The 21871-nt window shown below is 41.3% G+C and overlaps 3 protein-coding genes and 1 long non-coding RNA gene across 5 annotated transcripts in view; 3 read left to right on the top strand and 1 right to left on the bottom strand.

Moving 5' to 3' along the window:
* Positions 1-43: 43 nt before the first annotated feature.
* LOC115253214 (uncharacterized) lies at positions 44-3782 on the bottom strand. The gene is made up of 4 exons (XR_003891484.1): positions 3274-3782; positions 2378-2541; positions 1352-1511; positions 44-948 (listed from the first exon to the last, which is right to left on the bottom strand). It is a non-coding gene; the product is annotated as an uncharacterized lncRNA (long non-coding RNA).
* Positions 3783-6718: 2936 nt separating this feature from the next.
* On the top strand, positions 6719-9246 carry LOC105418277 (uncharacterized). The gene is made up of 8 exons (XM_029850408.1): positions 6719-7026; positions 7106-7339; positions 7435-7539; positions 7746-7940; positions 8165-8497; positions 8819-8850; positions 8949-8994; positions 9079-9246. The coding sequence occupies exons 2-8, from the start codon at positions 7156-7158 to the stop codon at positions 9099-9101; spliced, it is 918 nt and encodes a 305-aa protein (XP_029706268.1). The 5' UTR covers positions 6719-7026; positions 7106-7155; the 3' UTR covers positions 9102-9246.
* Positions 9247-16521: 7275 nt separating this feature from the next.
* On the top strand, positions 16522-19602 carry LOC105419843 (uncharacterized). Of its 2 annotated transcripts, none has more exons than XM_029850396.1 (8): positions 16522-16992; positions 17072-17305; positions 17401-17505; positions 17712-17906; positions 18118-18450; positions 18775-19120; positions 19209-19266; positions 19416-19602. In XM_029850396.1, exons 1-8 carry the CDS (start codon positions 16644-16646, stop codon positions 19563-19565), a joined length of 1770 nt encoding a protein of 589 aa, XP_029706256.1. In that variant the 5' UTR covers positions 16522-16643; the 3' UTR covers positions 19566-19602. The 2 variants fall into 2 exon arrangements, with proteins under 2 accessions (XP_029706256.1, XP_029706257.1); XM_029850397.1 differs by having other exon boundaries at positions 18775-19133; positions 19416-19557.
* Positions 19603-19916: 314 nt separating this feature from the next.
* The window catches only part of LOC115253203 (uncharacterized), a 90598-nt gene continuing 88643 nt past the window's right edge, over positions 19917-21871 (top strand). The window contains exons 1-6 of the mRNA XM_029850395.1: positions 19917-20086; positions 20275-20553; positions 20633-20866; positions 20962-21066; positions 21276-21470; positions 21692-21864. Of these exons, the coding sequence (XP_029706255.1) occupies positions 20035-20086; positions 20275-20553; positions 20633-20866; positions 20962-21066; positions 21276-21470; positions 21692-21864 (1038 nt within the window). The 5' untranslated portion in view covers positions 19917-20034. The remainder of the gene's footprint in view (positions 20087-20274; positions 20554-20632; positions 20867-20961; positions 21067-21275; positions 21471-21691; positions 21865-21871) is intronic.

The following is a 21871-nucleotide window of genomic DNA, read 5'->3' as shown; positions in this document are numbered from 1 at the left end:
AAATTCTGGTTTCAATGTCATGTATTTCTGCCTTCACCAAATGCAGATATTCTTGTTGAATAAACATACAATTCTTACTCCAGTGAGTTGAAAATTTACCTGTATAAATAAAGGAAAATTTATGTTGCCGTCATTATATTTGAAAAATGCTCAATAAATAGATATTGAATAAAACAAAGCACAACTGAATGTTATCTGAAATCTTATTTATTTTGTTGAACAGTGCCTCAAGTACATTTCAGAATGTCATGGGTAGTTGTGTCAATTTCTGTAAAAAAGTATTGCCGGTTTCTTCAGAGACATTAAAATTGAAGTCCAGAATTAACAAAGAAAAACAAAGTATGTGAAAAAAAAGTGTCCAGCAACATATAGTCATTCATGCACACACCCTGATTGTCTTGTAAAAGCTGAACTTAACCACTTGCACATTAAATAGAATAGTGCCACAAATGATCGGCTGTGTACCCAGACACTTAAGTTTTACATGGGCATAACTATGATGAACTAGTTAAAAGTTCTTAAAAAATTTTACCATCAATGAACAGGGAACAAACACCACTGCTGCGCTTCATGTAAAGTGGACAACACTTCAACAAATCTTTTAAAATTGACAAAATCTCATGACAAAATCTCACCATATATTTAATTAATGACGCAGTAGCTTTCACCCACCTACTTTTTTGATGAGTTTTGTACAAAAGCATTTTCTTCTACGGAACACCCACCAACGATGCCCAGCTGCTTCTCAGCAGAAAAAAGGGAGTGAGAGTTATAGACAACTTCAAGCCTCACCATAAAATTATCTGGACTGCACTGAGGAGGTGTATATTTCCATTCTGGATGAACTCATCCTTTAAAACATCTCATGGGAATTAGGAATTAGTTTTACTTGCATTACTTTGAAAACCTTTGTTGCATCTTCTCGGAGGAAAATGGGCAGGCGGATGTCTAAAGAGTATTCAGTGCAAAACAAGCATTTCAATTAGTATATACTATATATAATTATTATATACATAATGTACTTAAACACAATGCAAAATCAGGACTCTTTTATAGTAATGAAGATAAAGGACAGGTCAGACCCAGCAACATGTAAAACTTAAAAAAAATACAACAACACTGCAACCATGTTAACAATTTTACTTCACTTTTACAAATTAAAATTCTGTTAAATCAAATACCGACATAAACACAAATAAGAACATAAAGCAATGACTGCTGACATTCATTTTTACTGACACACATCCACTAATGTGTTTTTGCTGAAGCTAACATCTTTTTCTGTTTCTCTTATGAGAGAAGTATATTCATACTCTTCTAAAAATGTCAGGCAAAGGAGCACTTCACTCACCTGTTCATCAAGTTTATCCAGGAGGTCTTCCATCTTCTCACCAAGAGCTCCCTTCTTAGACCGCTACAGTTTCAGCAGGCCAGGCACTAATTTGCCAAGGGGATGCATTAAAAGTCCCCAGGAGGTCGTTGCTCGTGATCCGATGAAATTCTTCAGATATCTAAACAAGACAATCAACAAGATATTGCCATTTATTCAGCACAGAAAATTCCTGGGTAGTTGTCTGGTGCAGGCTGCACCATGTTCAATGCCTGACCATGTTATCAACAGCAAAACCTACTTCAAAAAGCTCTTGTGAGTACGTCTTTTGCACAGGAATGGAAATACCCTCCACAAAAAACAGTATCAATATGCAAATGCATATTATCATGTTCCAGTGTTGCACCGAAATCTGTGACCAATCAGATTCTGTGACCTGCCTTAGTATTCTTTCCCTAACCATCTCAGTCTACAGAAGCCCTATTTCCACCAGGAAAAGAAAAAAAAATCCATGCCAAGTCAAAATTATGAGATAAACTCCAAATTTGGTCGTTTTTCTCCAGGTGAAACTACTTTAAATTTGTCTCATAATGTCTTTTTATTTCACAATTTCGATTTAGCATGGGGATTCTTTTTTTCTTGTACAGGCAGAAATGGGCTTCCATAGGAGTGAAATGTTTAGGGTAAGAATATTAGGAAAGGTCAAAGAATCTAATGAGTCACAGATTTCGATGTAACACTGGCAAGAGAGTATGGCATTTGTAAACATGGACCTTGAGGACTGACAATTCAATAGAAATGTGACCATTTTGACACCCATTACAGTTGCAGTAAGTGATGCACTCCTTGGGAGGACAGAACATAACAAAAACACTGGCATTGCACATTTCTGGAGTGGGTGTAGTGGGTGCAGTGTGTTGGAGGGGCCTTGAGTGGAGTGGTAGCGCAAGGTATAATAAAGTTTGCCAATACATTACCCCAGCAAATGCTGTACTTCTTCAATTATAGTCAATCTAGTATAATAACTTGTGCCTAGGACAGCCTTACCTCCTCAGAGGAAAACAGTTCAGGCCATCTCTCCTGGATCTCAGATACCATAGGTTGACACTCCACGACCTCTCTCAGCCTGAGGGAAAATGTCAGCGCCATCTTCTGCTGGATGACTGTCATGTTCTTTTGTTTCTTCTTCATTTCATCGACCAGAGCAATAACTATGAAAAAATTAATACTATCTGTAATTTGACATCAACAACACACAATTATTCTTCAAATATTCTGTCTCCTTCCCCATTATGTAAAAAGCTCTGAAAATGTAGCAATCTTATAACAGAGCATGAAGCACAACTTTAATTTGTATGTAACAGTTAACTTACAGTAATTAAGGACATTAGACAGTGTCACACCAGCTGTCAAACTGTCAGGTTAGCTTTATACATTACTGTAAAGTAACAGTGCAGCACCGGATAAACGGTGTCTATTGAACAAAAGAAAAACAACGTTAGCTAATAAGCAAGTTACTGACATCAGCGTCGTATAATTGGCGCACATGTCTGCCATACACCGACCCATGAAAGCGTGTGCATGAGGACGCCTGCCTGCACCCGCGTAGCTTACATGGGCGGGAGTTTGTTGGTCATGTTAACATCATGTCTCCATACAAGGATAACAATAAAACCGATTACAAAACGAGTAATAAGCTAATAAGCTTTACCACGGCCGACGTGCAATAAAGATGAGATACCGTCATTTAGTGATGAAAGTCTGTATCTGAATTTCAGACGTGATTAACATTAAACAGTATTAAACATTACTTTTTGCGGGGGTCGAACGAGCTGGGCCGATGCTCTGTAATAAAACCTTAGCATAGAAGTAGGTGAAGGGCTGGAAATGTCGTTAGGCGCTTGTAGAAAACGCTAACAACATACTTAAGCTAATTAGCTTACCTGCTAGGGCAAAATGGTCGTCAGCTCCCGCTTCTGTCCAGAAAATGTCCAAGCACTACTTTGGCCACGTTTGGTCAAGTTTTCTTGGGGGGCGGTTCAGTACAGAAAATGTCGACTGACCATCATCACACGTCTCGGGTCTGCTCAGGTTCAGTAGAAGGTCCGTTTGGTCGTCAGCGAATTCAAACTTGTTCAGGCCATGTGCGCATGCGCACATCAGTCATCTATGGGGTTTCCCACTGGTTCCCAACTTAACTCAAAAAATCTACTCAAAAGTTGATAATCTTTATTGTGCTGCTTATAAAATCTTAGTTAGGACAACAATGAGAGAATGTGTTGGGCACACAAGTTTTTGTAGGTTGTAAATGGAAAGCTTTATTTCTGAGTCAGTTTAATTTGAAAACTTTAATTAAATCAACAATTACTAGTTATCGTTTTTACGGTCAAGACGGGAAGCTCTTTATGCATCACTCTGTTTTACTGTTCTCACCCAGAGGTGAGACCTTCTCACAGAAGGTGATCGAGTCAAACTGACCTGCAGCACCAGCTGTCCTCTGACCAACAACAAGAACTACATCTGGTACCTGAATGATCAACTTCTACAGCTGCCAGAGCAACAAAACAAACACCTGGTTCTGGATGCGGTCACAACTCAGCATGCAGGAAACTACTCCTGTGCTGTGAACACTCAGAGAGATGTTAGATCTCCTGAAAAGACACTCAGAGTTCAGAGTTCCTCATTAAAATGGACCCTGATGGCAGCTGCAGGAGTTGGTGCTGCTCTCCTGGTCTTCACCTCACTTGTCATCTGTTGCATCAGGTGAAGAACAGAACCTGATGTAAACTGAGTTAATCACATAACACACATCAAATGTGACTGGTATCACAAGTGTTTTTTTTTTTAACATTCATTTCAGAGGAAAGGGAAAGTTGAGCCAGAATACTGTCCTCAAGTTGGAGGAGGTAAGTGGCCCGATGCTCCTTAACTATAACCATCTTCCTAAAACAAACATAACACCAACATTCGGTGTCTTGCCTCATTGTCAGGTAAATCACGGTCCTGTGTATGAGGAAATCACAGATCAACCCACAGAGGAGAATGGCATTTACTCCAGCAGCATACGTTTCCCTCAGACTGATGTGGATCCTCTTGACAGCATGGTCCAACCTCATCAGCACCAACAGGAACAGCACATCCCTTATGCTGTTGTCTGTCTGAGGAACCGCTGCACATGAACAAGCATCTTATAGCGTAATTTCTGATTCCTCCAAGTATTTATACAATTAATCATCTTAGTCTTTAGTCTGAGACCATAACGTTGGTGGGACCACAACTGATCATCGTCCCCAGTTTGTGGATTCCTGCTGATTATGACAGAAATAAAACTGCAACTTATTCACTGATAGAAGATGGGATAAAATTAAGCAGATGTGCTTCATATACACTTACATTAAATTGATCATTTAGTTAGGACCTGAACAGGCTTTATCCTGCATTTTAGACAGTTTTTCACAGTTATATGTATGCAATAATAATAATAATAATAATAATAATAATAATAATAATAATAATAATAATAATACTACAGTATAGGCTCTGTGAAGTGAACTTACCTGAATGGATCATCACCCGTGATGCTCTGCAGTTATGAGCTGCTGTGTAGTAGCAGCCTACTATTAAACTCTTCAATATGTGAAGGAACACAAAGAAAATATTAATTGTATTGTGTACATGCAGCATGGACGAATTACGTTGATCATTTTGTACACCACCATTTTTTAAATCCTACCCTTCGAAAGGTGCACTGACGCAAACACTTTGTTAAAAAGCAGTTTATTTGCAATGATACTCCGTCGCGACATTACCGCACACACGTAAACCTTAGTCATCTGCTGTATTGACATATTTCTGAAGCTGCAAATTCCTTCAATTGATTTTTATGGCATGCTAACAAAACAGGAAAATGCCAACCTACACTAGCCACCCTATGTAACCATACATGCCCCAAATTATTATATTTGTATCTGTATATATTTTTTAATCGAACTACAATGCTTGGTGTTTGTGTTTAATAAACAATGTGAGAAACGAAACAGCTGTGTCGATGACGAGGCACTTGTTACCAATAGGCTAATGCCATTTCCGTTTTTTTTCTTTTTTGTAACACTGTACATGTGATAGTTGTTATTAAATGTTGAAAACTCTCCTGAAAAGACACTCAGAGTTCAGAGTTCCTCATTAAAATGGACCCTGACAGCAGCTGCAGGAGTTGGTGCTGCTCTCCTGGTCTTCACCTCACTTGTCATCATCTGGATTATGTGGGTGAAAATGGTCACTGTTAAATCAAGAACTGTTTCATTTGTATTATATTGTATATTAACTCAGCACTTTTTGGTTGAAAATCAGAAAAAGCAAGTTTTCCAATCAACATTCAGGACCTGGGATGTCAGACAATATTGAGATGGTAAATATAATACAGTGTTCGATAAATATTTCAAGTTATCACTGAAGACCCCTCCCTCACGTGTTTCTAATTGTATCACAAGTGACTTCAGACTGAAAACACTGAATTGCATCTGGATTAGAGGCTAAATCTTGGTTGTTTCTCCTCAGCAAAACCCTGAGAGCCACTATGAAAACGTGGCAACAGCAAAAACAGAGCAAGGTGATCATCAATACAGCAGACTTCACTTCACCCGACAACACACCGATGATCTCTATACCGCTCTTTCTCCACTGTCTTCTAACTCTCACCACTGCTGACACTGGAAACAACATTAAAAGACATCTAAATATGCAATAGTTTTGTCTTCATTATAATGGTTGTAGTCCTGTGTTGGGTGTTAACGCAGCTCTTAAAGGTCGTATGTATGTGATGGTTTCAGTTCGGGTCACCACAGCTAAAATAAAATCAGATATTTCTGTCCTTGACCTTCTAGCTCACTGCAGCAACTTTGTAATAAAATGTAAAGGACAAGATCATGGAAAATCTATAAAAATGCATGACACAGATGCTTCACTTGAGGTCCGTTTTAAACCACAAATAATAGCAGGAAGTGGAGATTTGAAGGTACATGCCAACTTTACAAAGTTCTCTTCCTGTTTTAGCAGATGTGTGTTGAGTTCATAAGAAGAGCGTCAGTGACATAGGTCATACTTGTATGTTTTTACTTTGTTGCCGTTAAAGGTAGTTTCATATTAATCTTAAAACATATTTTAAGTTGAAAACAGCAATGTTTGCAACAAAACTTGTATTTGCCGTGGTTGGTTTCATCCTCAAGTCAGGTAGGAATAATTTTTTTGTGCGTTTGTTAGAGAGAATCTATGTTTGATACTTTGTGAGTTGGAGTTTAGTTAACATCAAAAGCATCAGAAGCTTGTAAAACCTCCTGTGGTGTTTGATGACAAAACTAACAGTGCATGAAGTTAATGGTGAGCCTCCAGGTTTTCACTTGTGCTTCTCTCTGCTGAAGGGGTTCTGGGGAAAGGCAGTCGCAGCTGTGCCTTAAAAGGTACTTCATTGAATCTGTCCTGCTCAGCTGAACATTCTACAATCCCAAAATGGTTCAAACTGGATCGAATCAAGTGGACAGAAGTGTTAGTAAATGGAAATAGCCTAAAACACCAGATATCTAAAGATACTCATCCGACTTTATCAGTCACGGGTTTAACAAAGGACGACGAAACCTCTTACTGCTGCAATGAGAAACCAAAAAACTGCCACGAAGACCACATTCAGCTCACTGTTACAGGTAAACTTGATGACTGACTAACTTTAAAGAGAAAGGGACGAGTTTGTGCTAATTCTCTGTATCTTTCTCTTCATCTCAGCCCTGCAGGTGAAGGTGTTTCCCACCACAGACGGACAGACGGTAACACTGATGTGCAGCACCGCCTGTACGCTGACTGACAGACCTGCTGCCTACATCTGGTACAGGAACTCAGAGCTTCTCTATCAAGACTGGTCTCCATGGTACCAGGAGATGGTCACCAGTGACAAAACAGTCAGATACTCCTGCGCCATCAAAGGCTACGAGGCTCTCAGAGCTCCTGCAGTCACAGTGGGTCAGTTATGTCTCGCTGGTGTTTCAACCACCAAAGTAATCCTGCAGTTTATTTAATCTGAACTTAATCCAGCAACCAGTTCTCTCTCCACCCAGAGTGGGTCTCCTCTACCTGCTTTACGGTGTCCTACAATGATGGGAGAATGTGTTTGCACAACCACACTTCAATGAAAGGACCCTGCTCCATCACGTACCCCACAGGTTCACTTTCATCACTCACAATCAATCCTCTCACAACACTGATCCTTTCATCATTTTACTCTTCATTTGTTTGTGTTTTGTTACTGTTATGTAGTTCCCATTTACAGTACCCTCGCTTCCATTATCACAGGTTTTCTTCAGTTTATACGTGATATCTGTATTTTTCTACTTTTAACCATGATTCTATGTTTACCATCTTCTCTCAGAAATATATGTTGAAAAGACTCCAAGGACGGATCATGTCAAACTGAGCTGTAAAACCAGCTGGCCACACACAACCACTCAATGGTACAAGAACAGAGAAATGCATAAAAACCCATTACCACTAATACCCAACATTTCTCAAGACAACTTCCTGTGTGCTGTCAGTGGTGTCAAGGAGCTGCAGTCTGATGAAGTCTGTGAGTATCACCAAACCCGTGGCCTGAACATAGAAACAAGATAAAGTTTTGATGTGGGTTCATCATAAATCCTTATTGTTAAAAATATGTAAATATGAATTTGAGATGCAACAGTCAGAAAAAAAAAATCATAATTAAAGAATCCACTGAAAAATGTCAAGGTTTAAAGTGAATTTCCTTTGAGTTTCATCAAAACTGACACCGTCTTTGCTTTCATCTGTTAGGTGCTGCTGACAAATCCTGCCTGACTGTGAATTATATAAAAAAGAGAATCTGTGCTTTGGAAGGTTCCTCAGTAAACATCTCAAGTAAATATTCCAGTTCAAAATACACAAAATCCAAGGCTAAACACTGGTCTAGAATGATCTGGAATGGTGAGAAGGAGGAGAGAATGAATGTATTGAAAACTGATCATTTTACATATCATGAGGACCAAGAGAAGCAGATTAACACACTGTCAATTAAATCTGTGAAGCAAAGTGACTCAGCAGAATACAGATTCAGACACCAAGATGACAACACAAGTCAGAAACCCGGAACTGTTCTGATTGTTACAGGTAAATCTGGATCATAAAATATAAACAATCTTAAATCGAGAGAGCTTTGTATCTGAGCCACATCAAAATACAAGATTTTCTCATTTTGCCTTCCAATAAGTAAATAGTTCAAATCAAAATTGAAGTTAAATAAAAGTTATCTTTCATAGGAAATGTGCTAACTTTCATGTAAATTAGTGCTGAAATTTTAGCATGAATGTGTGGAAAACAGCAGAGGCAAAAATTGTTGATCATTTCTACAGTTTTGTGAATCACTTTACATGATAAAGTGCTTTCCTGTCTGAAACGTGTGAAAATATCTGTTTTCTGCATTTGAATCAGACATAAAAGTCAAGATCAGTCCATCTACAGAGGTGACAGAACAGAACCTGATGTAAACTGAGTTAATCACATAACACACATCAAATGTGACTGGTATCACAAGTTGGGTTTTTTTTAACATTCATTTCAGAGGAAAGGGAAAGTTGAGCCAGAATACTGTCCTCAAGTTGGAGGAGGTAAGTGGCCCGATGCTCCTTAACTATAACCATCTTCCTAAAACAAACATAACACCAACATTCGGTGTCTTGCCTCATTGTCAGGTAAATCACGGTCCTGTGCATGAGGAAATCACAGATCAACCCACGGAGGAGAATGGCATTTACTCCAGCAGCATACGTTTCCCCCAGACTGATGTGGATCCTCTTGACAGCATGGTCCAACCTCATCAGCACCAACAGGAACAGCACATCCCTTATGCTGTTGTCTGTCTGAGGAACCGCTGTACATAAACAAGCATCTTATAGTGTAATTTCTGATTCCTCCAAGTATTTATACAATTAATCATCTTAGTCTTTAGTCTGAGACCATAATATTGGTGGGACCACAACTGATCATCGTCCCCAGTTTGTGGATTCCTGCTGATTAAGACAGAACTAAAACGGCAACTTATTCACTGATAGAAGATGGGATAAAATTAAGCAGATGTGCTTCATATACACTTACATTAAATTGATCATTTAGTAAGGACCTGAACAGGCTTTATCCTGCATTTTAGACAGTTTTTCACAGTTATATAGATGCAATAATAATAATAATCATAATAATAATAATAATAATACAGCATAGGCTCTGTGAAGTGAACTTACCTGAATGGATCATCACCTGTGATGCTCTGCAGTTTTGACCTGCTGTGTAGTAGCAGCCTGCTATTAAACTCGTCAACATGTGAAGTAACACAAAGAAAATATTAATTGTATTATGTGCATGTAACATGGACGAATTGCGTTGATCGTTTTGGACCATTTTGTAAATCCTACCCTTCGAATGGTGACGCCAACACTTTGTTAAAAAGCAGTTTATTCTCAATAATACTCCGTCGCGACATTACCAGACACACAAACCTGCCGTTATTGACATTTACAGCCACCCTATGTAATCACACATTTGTGTAAATATCCCAACTTATTTTATCAATATATCTCTATCTATCTATAACAAAAGTAAATAATAAACAAACAATGTAAGAAACGAAACGGCTGTGTCAATGATGAGGCACTTGTTACCAATAGGCTAATGCCATTTCTGTTTATTTCTTTTTTGTAACACCGTACATGTAATAGTTGTTATTAAATGTTGGAAACTGACAGAACAAAGTTTGGATGTATAAAGAAAATAAGTGCTGTACCTTTTGTTTAATAAATGCGCAGTAAATAATTACTTGGAGTCTTCCATCAGATGACCGGCAGTTTTGCAGTATTATGAAGGCATTCACATATCTACATCTGGGATACACTCCAGAAGACATTAATGAAGAGAAACACGTAACATTTTAAATGTTAGTCCACAGGTATAGAGGTAAAACAAATACTGTACGTGATTTACAGTGCATAAACAAAAAAATGCAATTAATCATCTGCTTCCAAAATCAAGTCTGAGTAACAGGAAAAAAAAAAGTTGCGCGGATGGGTGTTGTCTTTAAATAACTTAAACCTTAAAAAACATGTCCATGTAAGGCAGTAATCATTCACCAGCATCTAAGGGTGAAGTCATGTCGTCCCATTAACAGAAGAAGTGGAAATGGAGAGGAGAGCTTCAGGGTATTACAACATCTCAAAGTTACATCAATGTACTTTGCAGACAAGTACATGACGTTGTTTTGACTGCTATTTTCAAGCTGCTAGATTTACCACTTCCTCCTGTTTCTCAACGTACGGTCAAGACGGGAAGCTCTTTATGCATCACTCTGTTTTACTGTTCTCACCCAGAGGTGAGACCTTCTCACAGAAGGTGATCGAGTCAAACTGACCTGCAGCACCAGCTGTCCTCTGACCAACAACAAGAACTACATCTGGTACCTGAATGATCAACTTCTACAGCTGCCAGAGCACCAAAACAAACACCTGGTTCTGGATGTAGTCACAACTCAGCATGCAGGAAACTACTCCTGTGCTGTGAACACTCAGAGAGATGTTAGATCTCCTGAAAAGACACTCAGAGTTCAGAGTTCCTCATTAAAATGGACCCTGGCGGCAGCTGCAGGAGTTGGTGTTGCTCTCCTGGTCTTCACCTCACTTGTCATCATCTGGATTATGTGGGTGAAAATGGTCACTGTTAAATCAAGAACTGTTTCATTTGTATTATATTGTATATTAACTCAGCACTTTTTGGTTGAAAATCAGAAAATGCAAGTTTTCCAATCAACATTCAGGACCTGGGATGTCAGACAACATTGAGATGGTAAATATAATATAGTGTTCGTTAAATATTTCAAGTTATCACTGAAGACCCCTCCCTCACGTGTTTCTAATTGTATCACAAGTGACTTCAGACTGAAAACACTGAATTGCATCTGGATTAGAGGCTAAATCTTGGTTGTTTCTCCTCAGCAAAACCCTGAGAGCCACTATGAAAACGTGGCAAAAGCAAAAACAGAGCAAGATGATCATCAATACAGCAGACTTCACTTCACCCGACAACACACCGATGATCTCTATACCGCTCTTTCTCCACTGTCTTCTAACTCTCACCACTGCTGACACTGGAAACAACATTAAAAGACATCTAAATATGCAATAGTTTTGTCTTCATTATAATGGTTGTAGTCCTGTGTTGGGTGTTAACAAAGCTCTTAAAGCTCGTATGTATGTGATGGTTTCAGGTCGGGTCACCACAGCTAAAATTAAATCAGATATTTCTGTCCTTGACCTTCTAGCTCACTGCAGCAACTTTGTAATAAAATGTAAAGGACAAGATCATGGAAAATCTATAAAAATGCATGACACTGATGTTTCACTAGAGGTCCTTTTTAAACCACAAATAATAGCAGGAAGTGGAGATTTGAAAGTACATGCCAACTTTACAAAGTTCTCTTCCTGTTTTAACAGATGTGTGTTGAATTCATAAGAAGAGCGTCGGTAACATACAGTAGATCATACTTGTATGTTTTTACTTTGTTGCCGTTAAAGGTAGTTTCATATTAATCTTAAAACACATTTTAAGTTGAAAACAGCAATGTTTTCAACAAAACTGGGATTTGCCATTGTTGGTATCATCCTCAACTCAGGTAGGAATAATTTTTTTGTGCGTTTGTTAAAAAGAATCTATGTTTGATACTTTGTGAGTTGGCGTTTAGTTAACATCAAAAGCATCATAAGCTTGTAAAACCTCCTGTGGTGTTTGATGACAAAACTAAGAGTGCATGAAGTTAATGATGAGCCTCCAGGTTTTCACTTGTGCTTCTCTCTGTTGAAGGGGTTCTGGGGAAAGGCATCTGTGCCTTTAAAGGTACTTCATTGAATCTGTCCTGCTCAGCTGAACATTCTACAATCCCAAAATGGTTCAAGCTGGATGGAACCAAGTGGACAGAAGTGTTGGTAAATGGAAATAGCCTAAAACACCAGATATCTAAAGATACTCATCCGACTTTATCAGTCACAGGTTTAACAAAGGATGACAAAACCTCTTACTGCTGCAATGAGAAATCAGAAAACTGCCATGAAGACCACATTCAGCTCACTGTTACAGGTAAACTTGATGACTGACTAACTTTAAAGAGAAAGGGACGAGTTTGTGCTAATTCTCTGTATCCATCCATCCATCCATCCATTCTCTACCGCTTATCCGGGGTCGGGTCGCGGGGGCAGCAGCCTAAGGAGAGAAGCCCAGACTTCCCTCTCCCCAGCTACCTCCTCCAGCTCATCCGGAGGGATCCCCAGGCGTTCCCAGGCCAGTCGAGAGACATAGTCTCTCCAACGTGTCCTGGGTCTCCCCGGGGGTCTCCTACCGGAGGGACATGCCCTGAACACCTCACCAGGGAGGCGTCCAGGGGGCATCCTGATTAGATGCCCAAGCCACCCCATCTGGCTCCTCTCAACGCGGAGGAGCAGCGACTCTACTCCGAGCTCCTCCCGGATGGCAGAGCTTCTCACCCTATCTCTAAGGGAGAGCCCAGCCACCCTACGGAGGAAGCTCATTTCAGCCGCTTGTACCCGTGATCTTGTTCTTTCGGTCATTACCCAAAGCTCATGACCATAGGTGAGGGTAGGAACGAAGATCGACCGGTAAATCGAGAGCTTCGCCTTTCGGCTCAGCTCTCTCTTCACCACAACGGACCGGTGCAGAGCCCGCATTACTGCGGACGCCGCACCGATCCGCCTGTCGATCTCCCGCTCCATTCTTCCCTCACTCGTGAACAAGACCCCGAGGTACTTAAACTCCTCCACTTGGGGCAGGATCTCCTCCTTTACCCGGAGAAGGCACTCCACCTTTTTCCGGTCGAGAACCATGGCCTCGGATTTGGAGGTGCTGATTCTCATCCCAGCCACTTCACATGCGGCGGCGAACCGATCCAGTGATAGTTGGAGGTCACGGGCCGATGACGCCAACAGGACCACATCATCCGCAAAAAGCAGAGACCCGATCCTGAGGTCACCAAACCGGATCCCCTCAACACCATGACTGCACCTAGAAATTCTGTCCATAAAAATTATGAACAGAATCGGTGACAAAGGGCAGCCCTGGCGGAGGCCAACCCTCACCGGAAACGAGTTCGACTTACTGCCAGCAATTCGGACCAAACTCTGGCACCGATCGTACAGGGAGCGGACAGCCCGTATCAGCGGGCCCGACACCCCATACTCTCGGAGGACCCCCCACAGGACCCCCCGAGGGACACGGTCGAATGCCTTCTCCAAGTCCACAAAACATGTGGACTGGTTGGGCAAACTCCCATGCACCCTCGAAGACCCTGCTGAGGGTGTAGAGCTGGTCCACTGTTCCATGCCCAGGACGAAAACCACATTGTTCCTCCTGAATCCGAGGTTCGACTATCCGGCGGACCCTCCTCTCCAGTACCCCTGAATAGACCTTACCAGGGAGGCTGAGGAGTGTGATCCCCCTATAGTTGGAACACACCCTCCGGTCCCCCTTCTTAAAAAGAGGGACTACCACCCCGGTCTGCCAATCCAGCGGCACTGCCCCCGATGTCCACGCGATGTTGCAGAGTCGAGTCAACCACGACAGCCCTACAACATCCAGAGCCTTAAGGGACTCTGGGCGGATCTCATCCACCCCCGGGGCCTTGCCACCGAGGAGTTTTTTGACTACCTCGGCAACTTCAGCCCCGGAGATACGAGAGCCCATCTCCAGGTCCCCAGGCCCTACTTCCTCACTGGAAGGCGTGTTGGTGGGATTGAGGAGGTCCTCGAAGTATTCCTTACACCGATCCACAACATCCCGAGTTGAGGTCAGCAGCACACCATCACCACTATACACAGTGTTGACAGAGCACTGCTTCCCCCCACTCAGACGCTGGATGGTGGTCCAGAACCTTTTCGAGGCCGTCTGAAAGTCGTTCTCCATGGCCTCACCGAACTCTTCCCATGCCCGAGTCTTTGCCTCGGCAACCGCCGTAGCTGCACTCCGCTTGGCACGCCGGTACCTATCTGCTGCCTCAGGAGTCCCACAGGCCAGTAAGGCCCGATACGACTCCTTCTTCAGCTTGACGGCATCCCTCACCCGCTGGTGTCCACCAGCGGGTTCGGGCATTGCCGCCACGACAGGCACCAACCACCTTGCGGCCACAGCACCGGTCAGCTGCCTCAACAATGTCCCCCGCCTCCCCCGGGACATGGTCAAAGCTCTCCCGGAGGCGTGAGTTGAAGCTCCTTCTGACAGGGGACTCTGCCAGGCGTTCCCAGCAGACCCTCACAACACGTTTGGGCCTGCCGGGTCTGTCCGGCATCCTTCCCCACCATCGGTCAACTGATCACCACCAGGTGGTGATCAGTTGACAGCTCCGCCCCTCTCTTCACCCGAGTGTCCAGAACATGCGGCCGCAAATCCGATGACACAACCACAAAGTCGATCATCGATCTGCGGCCTAAGGCGTCCTGGTGCCAAGTGCACATGTGGACGCCTTTATGTCTGAACAAGGTGTTCGTTATGGACAATCTGAGACGAGCACAGAAGTCCAATAACAAAACACCACTCGGGTTCAGATCAGGGGGGCCGTTCTTCCCAATCACACCTCTCCAGGTCACACTGTCATTGCCAACGTGAGCATTGAAGCATTAATTCTCTGTATCTTTCTCTTCATCTCAGCCCTGCAGGTGAAGGTGTTTCCCACCACAGACGGACAGACGGTAACACTGATGTGCAGCACCACCTGTACGCTGACTGAAAAACCAAACTTTAATAAAGGGTAGCTGTAAACATGTACATTAGAAATATACTATATGAAATAGGTGCTGATGTTTTCCATTTTACTAAGACTTAGTAAAATCTGTCCTACCAGGCTGAAAATGCATTCAGTGGGATAGAAAACCCGGCAGGATTGTGGCCCTTGAGGACTGAGTTTGACACATGTGCGACTAGTGTATAAGACAGAGTAGGCTTTTTTCACTTGAGAAACATTGCAAAGACTTGGAAAATATTGATGCAGCATGAAGCATCCAGCATGAAGCATTTGTTACTTCCAGGCTAGACTATTGTAGCTCAATATTATCAGGATGTGCAAATAGTGCTGAGAAGTCTCAAGCTCATGCAACTGCTGCAGCTACACTTCTGACCGCACTAACAGAAGAGATCACATGACTCCTGAGCTGGCTTCTATTCATTGGCTGCCCATTAACCAGCTCCCTGTCCAGGTACAGGAGGCTGACTCCCTCTACTTTTAAGATGAGGCCTAAAACCTTACTCTTTGAGAAAGCATATGGTACAGTAATTCCGTTGTTACAGTTATAATTATAGTCAGACTAATTACCATACGCAGGAAATGTATTATTTGGATACATTCTTTTATTTATGCTCCTATGTGCCGATGCTGCTGGGGTACAGAAACATGATCGCCTGATGGGTTTCTGTCACGCACGCTGGTTCATGGCTGCCTCTCCTCTCCTCTCCCATTTGAGTCTGGACCTGATCAAAATTTCTTCCCTTGAAAGGGGAGTTTCTCCGTGCCACTATTGCCTGTTGAGGGTCAGGCCCTGTTTTCTGCAAAAAAACCCTAGAGAGAATTTAGATTGTAACAGACATAAAAGTAAAGATGAAATGAACTGAACTGCCTTACAGTATGCTGATGTGGTATTCTGTACAGGGAAGTTGAATGAAAAATGTTTTGGGAAACATAAATAAATTCTCTAATTTAAAAAATATAATTTCAAAACCCAACCATGACAGCATTGTGCCATTTTAGTCTCTTCCTCTTTATTGTGGGTTTGTCTATAAAAAGTGCTCCTGACACTAACTTCTCATTCTTGTCTTATTATCTTGTCTTATTTCATCTATAAATCCATCTTAAAGCACATTCTAAGGAAGTGGAAATTTGAAGGTACATGCCGACTTTACAAAGTTCTCTTCCTGTTTTAACAGATGTGTGTTGAGTTCATAAGAAGAGCGTCGGTGACATACAGTAGATCATACTTGTATGTTTTTACTTTGTTGCCGTTAAAGGCAGCTTCATATTAATCTTAAAACACATTTTAAGTTGAAAACAGCAATGTTTTCAACAAAACTTGTATTTGCCGTTGTTGGAATCATCCTCAACTCAGGTAGGAATAATTTTTTTGTGCGTTTGTTAGAGAGAATCTATGTTTGATACTTTGTGAGTTGGAGTTTAGTTAACATCAAAAGCATCATAAGCTTGTAAAACCTCCTGTGGTGTTTGATGACAAAACTAACAGTGCATGAAGTTAATGGTGCCTCCAGGTTTTCACTTGTGCTTCTCTCTGCTGAAGGGGTTCTGGGGAAAGGCAGCCACATCTGTGCCTTAAAAGGTACTTCATTGAATCTGTCCTGCTCAGCTAAACATTCTACAATCCCAAAATGGTTCAAAATGAATGAAACCAATTGGACAGATGTGTCTGTTAATGGAAGTAGCCTAAAACACCAGATATCTAAAGATACCCACCCGACTTTATCATTCATGGGTTTGACAAAGGACGACAAAACCTCTTACTGCTGCAATGAGAAACCAGAAAACTGCCATGAAGACCACATTCAGCTCACTGTTACAGGTAAACGTGATGACTGACTAACTTTAAAGAGAAAGGGACGAGTTTGTGCTAATTCTCTGTATCTTTCTCTTCATCTCAGCCCTGCAGGTGAAGGTGTTTCCCACCACAGACGGACAGACGGTAACACTGATGTGCAGCACCACCTGTACGCTGACTGACAGACCTGCTGCCTACATCTGGTACAGGAACTCAGAGATTCTCTATCAAGACAGGTCTCCATGGTACCAGGAGATGGTCACCAGTGACAAAACAGTCAGATACTCCTGCGCCATCAAAGGCTACGAGGCTCTCAGAGCTCCTGCAGTCACAGTGGGTCAGTTATGTTTCGCTGGCGTTTCAACCACCAAAGTAATCCTGCAGTTTATTTAATCTGAACTTAATCCAGCAACCAGTTCTCTCTCCACCCAGAGTCGGTCTCCTCTACCTGCTTTACGGTGTCCTACAATGATGGGAGAATGTGTTTGTACAACCACACTTCAGTGAAAGGACCCTGCTCCATCACGTACCCCACAGGTTCACTTTCATCACTCACAATCAATCCTCTCACAACACTGATCCTTTCATCATTTTACTCTTCATTTGTTTGTGTTTTGTTACTGTAACGTAGTTCCCATTTACAGTACCCTCACTTCCATTATCACAGGTTTTCTTCAGTTTATATGTGATATCTGTATTTTTCTACTTTTAACCATGATTCTATGTTTACCATCTTCTCTCAGAAATATATGTTGAAAAGACTCCAAGGAAGGATCATGTCACACTGAGCTGTAACACCAGCTGGCCACACACAACCACTCAATGGTACAAGAACGGAAAAATGCATCAAGACCCATTACCACCAATACCCAACACTTCTCAAGACAACTTCCTGTGTGCTGTCAGTGGTGTCAAGGAGCTGCAGTCTGATGAAGTCTGTGAGTATCACCAAACCCGTGGCCTGAACATAGAAACAAGATAAAGTTTTGATGTAAATCCTTACTGTTAAAAAATATGTAAATATGAATTTGAGATGCAACAGTCAGAGAAAAATCATAATTAAAGAATCCACTCAAAAATGTCAAGGTTTAAAGTGAATTTCCTTTCAGTTTCATCAAAACTGACACCGTCTTTGCTTTCATCTGTCAGGTGCTGCTGACAAATCCTGCCTGACTGTGAATTATATAAAAAAGAGAATCTGTGCTTTGGAAGGTTCCTCAGTAAACATCTCAAGTAAATATTCCAGTTCAAAGTACACAAAATCCAAGGCTAAACACTGGTCTAGAATATTCTGGAATCGTGAGAAGGAGGAGAGAATGAATGTATTGAAAACTGATCATTTTACATATCATGAGGACCAAGAGAAGCAGATTCACACACTGTCAATTAAATCTGTGAAGCAAAGTGACTCAGCAGAATACAGATTGAGGCTCCAAGATGACAACACAAGTCAGAAACCCGGAACTGTTCTGATTGTTACAGGTAAATCTGGATCATAAAATATAAAACAATCTTAAATCGAGAGAGCTTTGTATCTGAGCCACATCAAAATACAAGATTTTCTCATTTTGCCTTACAATAAGTAAATAGTCCGAATCAAAATTGAAGTTAAATAAAAGTTATCTTTTATAGGAAATGTGCTAACTTTCATGTAAATTAGTGCTGAAATTTTAGCATGAATGTGTGGAAAACAGCAGAGGCAAAAATTGTTGATCATTTCTACAGTTTTGTGAATCACTTTACATGATAAAGTGCTTTCCTGTCTGAAACATGTGTGAAAATATCTGTTTTCTGCATTTGAATCAGACATAAAAGTCAAGATCAGTCCATCTACAGAGGTGACAGAAGGTGATCGAGTCAAACTGACCTGCAGCACCAGCTGTCCTCTGACCAACAACAAGAACTACATCTGGTACCTGAATGATCAACTTCTACAGCTGCCAGAGCACCAAAACAAACACCTGGTTCTGGATGTAGTCACAACTCAGCATGCAGGAAACTACTCCTGTGCTGTGAACACTCAGAGAGATGTTAGATCTCCTGAAAAGACACTCAGAGTTCAGAGTTCCTCATTAAAATGGACCCTGGCGGCAGCTGCAGGAGTTGGTGTTGCTCTCCTGGTCTTCACCTCACTTGTCATCATCTGGATTATGTGGGTGAAAATGGTCACTGTTAAATCAAGAACTGTTTCATTTGTATTATATTGTATATTAACTCAGCACTTTTTGGTTGAAAATCAGAAAAAGCAAGTTTTCCAATCAACATTCAGGACCTGGGATGTCAGACAACATTGAGATGGTAAATATAATACAGTGTTCGTTAAATATTTCAAGTTATCACTGAAGACCCCTCCCTCACGTGTTTCTAATTGTATAACAAGTGACTTCAGACTGAAAACACTGAATTGCATCTGGATTTGAGAATAAATCTTGGTTGTTTCTCCTCAGCAAAACCCTGAGAGCCACTATGAAAATGTGGCAACAGCAAAAACAGAGCAAGATGATCATCAATACAGCAGACTTCACTTCACCCGACAACACACCGATGATCTCTATGCCGCTCTTTCTCCACTGTCTTCTAACTCTCACCACTGCTGACACTGGAAACAACATTAAAAGACATCTAAATATGCAATAGTTTTGTCTTCATTATAATGGTTGTAGTCCTGTGTTGGTGTTAACGCAGCTCTTAAAGCTCGTATGTATGTGATGGTTTCAGGCCGGGTCACCACAGCTAAAATGAAATCAGATATTTCTGTCCTTGACCTTCTAGCTCACTGCAGCAACTTTGTAATAAAATGTAAAGGACAAGATCATGGAAAATCTATAAAAATGCATGACACAGATGCTTCACTAGAGGTCCTTTTGAAACCACAAAATATAGCAGGAAGTGGAGATTGGAAGGTACATGCCGACTTTACAAAGTTCACTTCCTGTTTTAACAGATGTGTGTTTATTTCATTAGAAGAGAGTCGGTTACATAGATCATACTTGTATGTTTTTACTTTGTTGCCATTAAAGGTAGTTTCATATTAATCTTAAAACACATTTTAAGTTGAAAACGGCAATGTTTGCTACAAAACTGGGATTTGCAGTTATTGGTTTCATCCTCAACTCAGGTAGGAATAATTTTTTTGTGCGTTTGTCAGAGAGAATCTATGTTTGATAATTTGTGAGTTGGCGTTTAGTTAACATCAAAAGCATCATAAGCTTGTAAAACCTCCTGTGGTATTTGATGACAAAACTAACAGTGCATGAAGTTAATGGTGAACCTCCAGGTTTTCACTTGTGCTTCTCTCTGCTGAAGGGGTTCTGGGGAAAGGCAGCCGCATCTGTGCCTTAAAAGGTACTTCATTGAATCTGTCCTGCTCAGCTGAACATTCACCAATCCCAAAATGGTTCAAGCTGGATGGAACCACATGGACAGAAGTGTTGGTAAATGGAAATAGCCTAAAACACCAAATATCTAAAGATACTCATCTGACTTTATCAGTCATGGGTTTAACAAAGGATGACAAAACCTCTTACTGCTGCAATGAGAAACCAGAAAACTGCCATGAAGACCACATTCAGCTCACTGTTGCAGGTAAACTTGATGACTGACTAACTTTAAAGAGAAAGGGACGAGTTTGTGCTAATTCACTGTATCTTTCTCTTCATCTCAGCCCTGCAGGTGAAGGTGTTTCCCACCACAGACGGACAGACGGTAACACTGATGTGCAGCACCACCTGTACGCTGACTGACAGACCTGCTGCCTACATCTGGTACAGGAACTCAGAGCTTCTCTATCAAGACAGGTCTCCATGGTACCAGGAGATGGTCACCAGTGACAAAACAGTCAGATACTCCTGCGCCATCAAAGGCTACGAGGCTCTCAGAGCTCCTGCAGTCACAGTGGGTCAGTTATGTTTTGCTGGCGTTTCAACCACCAAAGTAATGCTGCAGTTTATTTCATCTTAACTTAATCCAGCAACCAGTTCTCTCTCCACCCAGAGTGGGTCTCCTCTACCTGCTTTACGGTGTCCTACAATGATGGGAGAATGTGTTTGTACAACCACACTTCAGTGAAAGGACCCTGCTCCATCACGTACCTCACAGGTTCACTTTCTCCATCACTCACAATCAATCCTCTCACAACACTGATCCTTTCATCATTTTACTCTTCATTTGTTTGTGTTTTGTTACTTTTACGTAGTTCCCATTTACAGTACCCTCACTTCCATTATCACAGGTTTTCTTCAGTTTATATGTGATATCTGTATTTTTCTACTTTTAACCATGATTCTATGTTTACCATCTTCTCTCAGAAATACATGTTGAAAAGACTCCAAGGAAGGATCATGTCAAACTGAGCTGTAACAACAGCTGTCCTCCCACAAACACTCAATGGTACAAGAACAGAGAAATGCATCAAGACCCATTACCACCAATACCCAACACTTCTCAAGACAACTTCCTGTGTGCTGTCAGTGGTGTCAAGGAGCTGCAGTCTGATGAAGTCTGTGAGTATCACCAAACCCGTGGCCTGAACATAGAAACAAGATAAAGTTTTGATGTGGTTTTATCATAAATCCTTACTGTTAAAAATATGTAAATATGAATTTGAGATGCAACAGTCAGAAAAAAATCATAATTAAAGAATCCACTCAAAAATGTCAAGGTTTAAAGTGAATTTCCTTTGAGTTTCATCAAAACTGACACTGTCTTTGCTTTCATCTGTCAGGTGCTGCTGACAAATCCTGCCTGACTGTGAATTATATAAAAAAGAGAATCTGTGCTTTGGAAGGTTCCTCAGTAAACATCTCAAGTAAATATTCCAGTTCAAACTACACAAAATCCAAGGCTAAACACTGGTCTAGAATAATCTGGAATGGTGAGAAGGAGGAGAGAATGAATGTATTGA

This window comes from Takifugu rubripes, chromosome 17 (genome assembly GCF_901000725.2).
Source record: "Takifugu rubripes chromosome 17, fTakRub1.2, whole genome shotgun sequence".
NCBI classification, from domain to species: Eukaryota; Metazoa; Chordata; class Actinopteri; order Tetraodontiformes; family Tetraodontidae; genus Takifugu; species Takifugu rubripes.
This window is presented reverse-complemented; position numbering and strand designations above follow the sequence as displayed.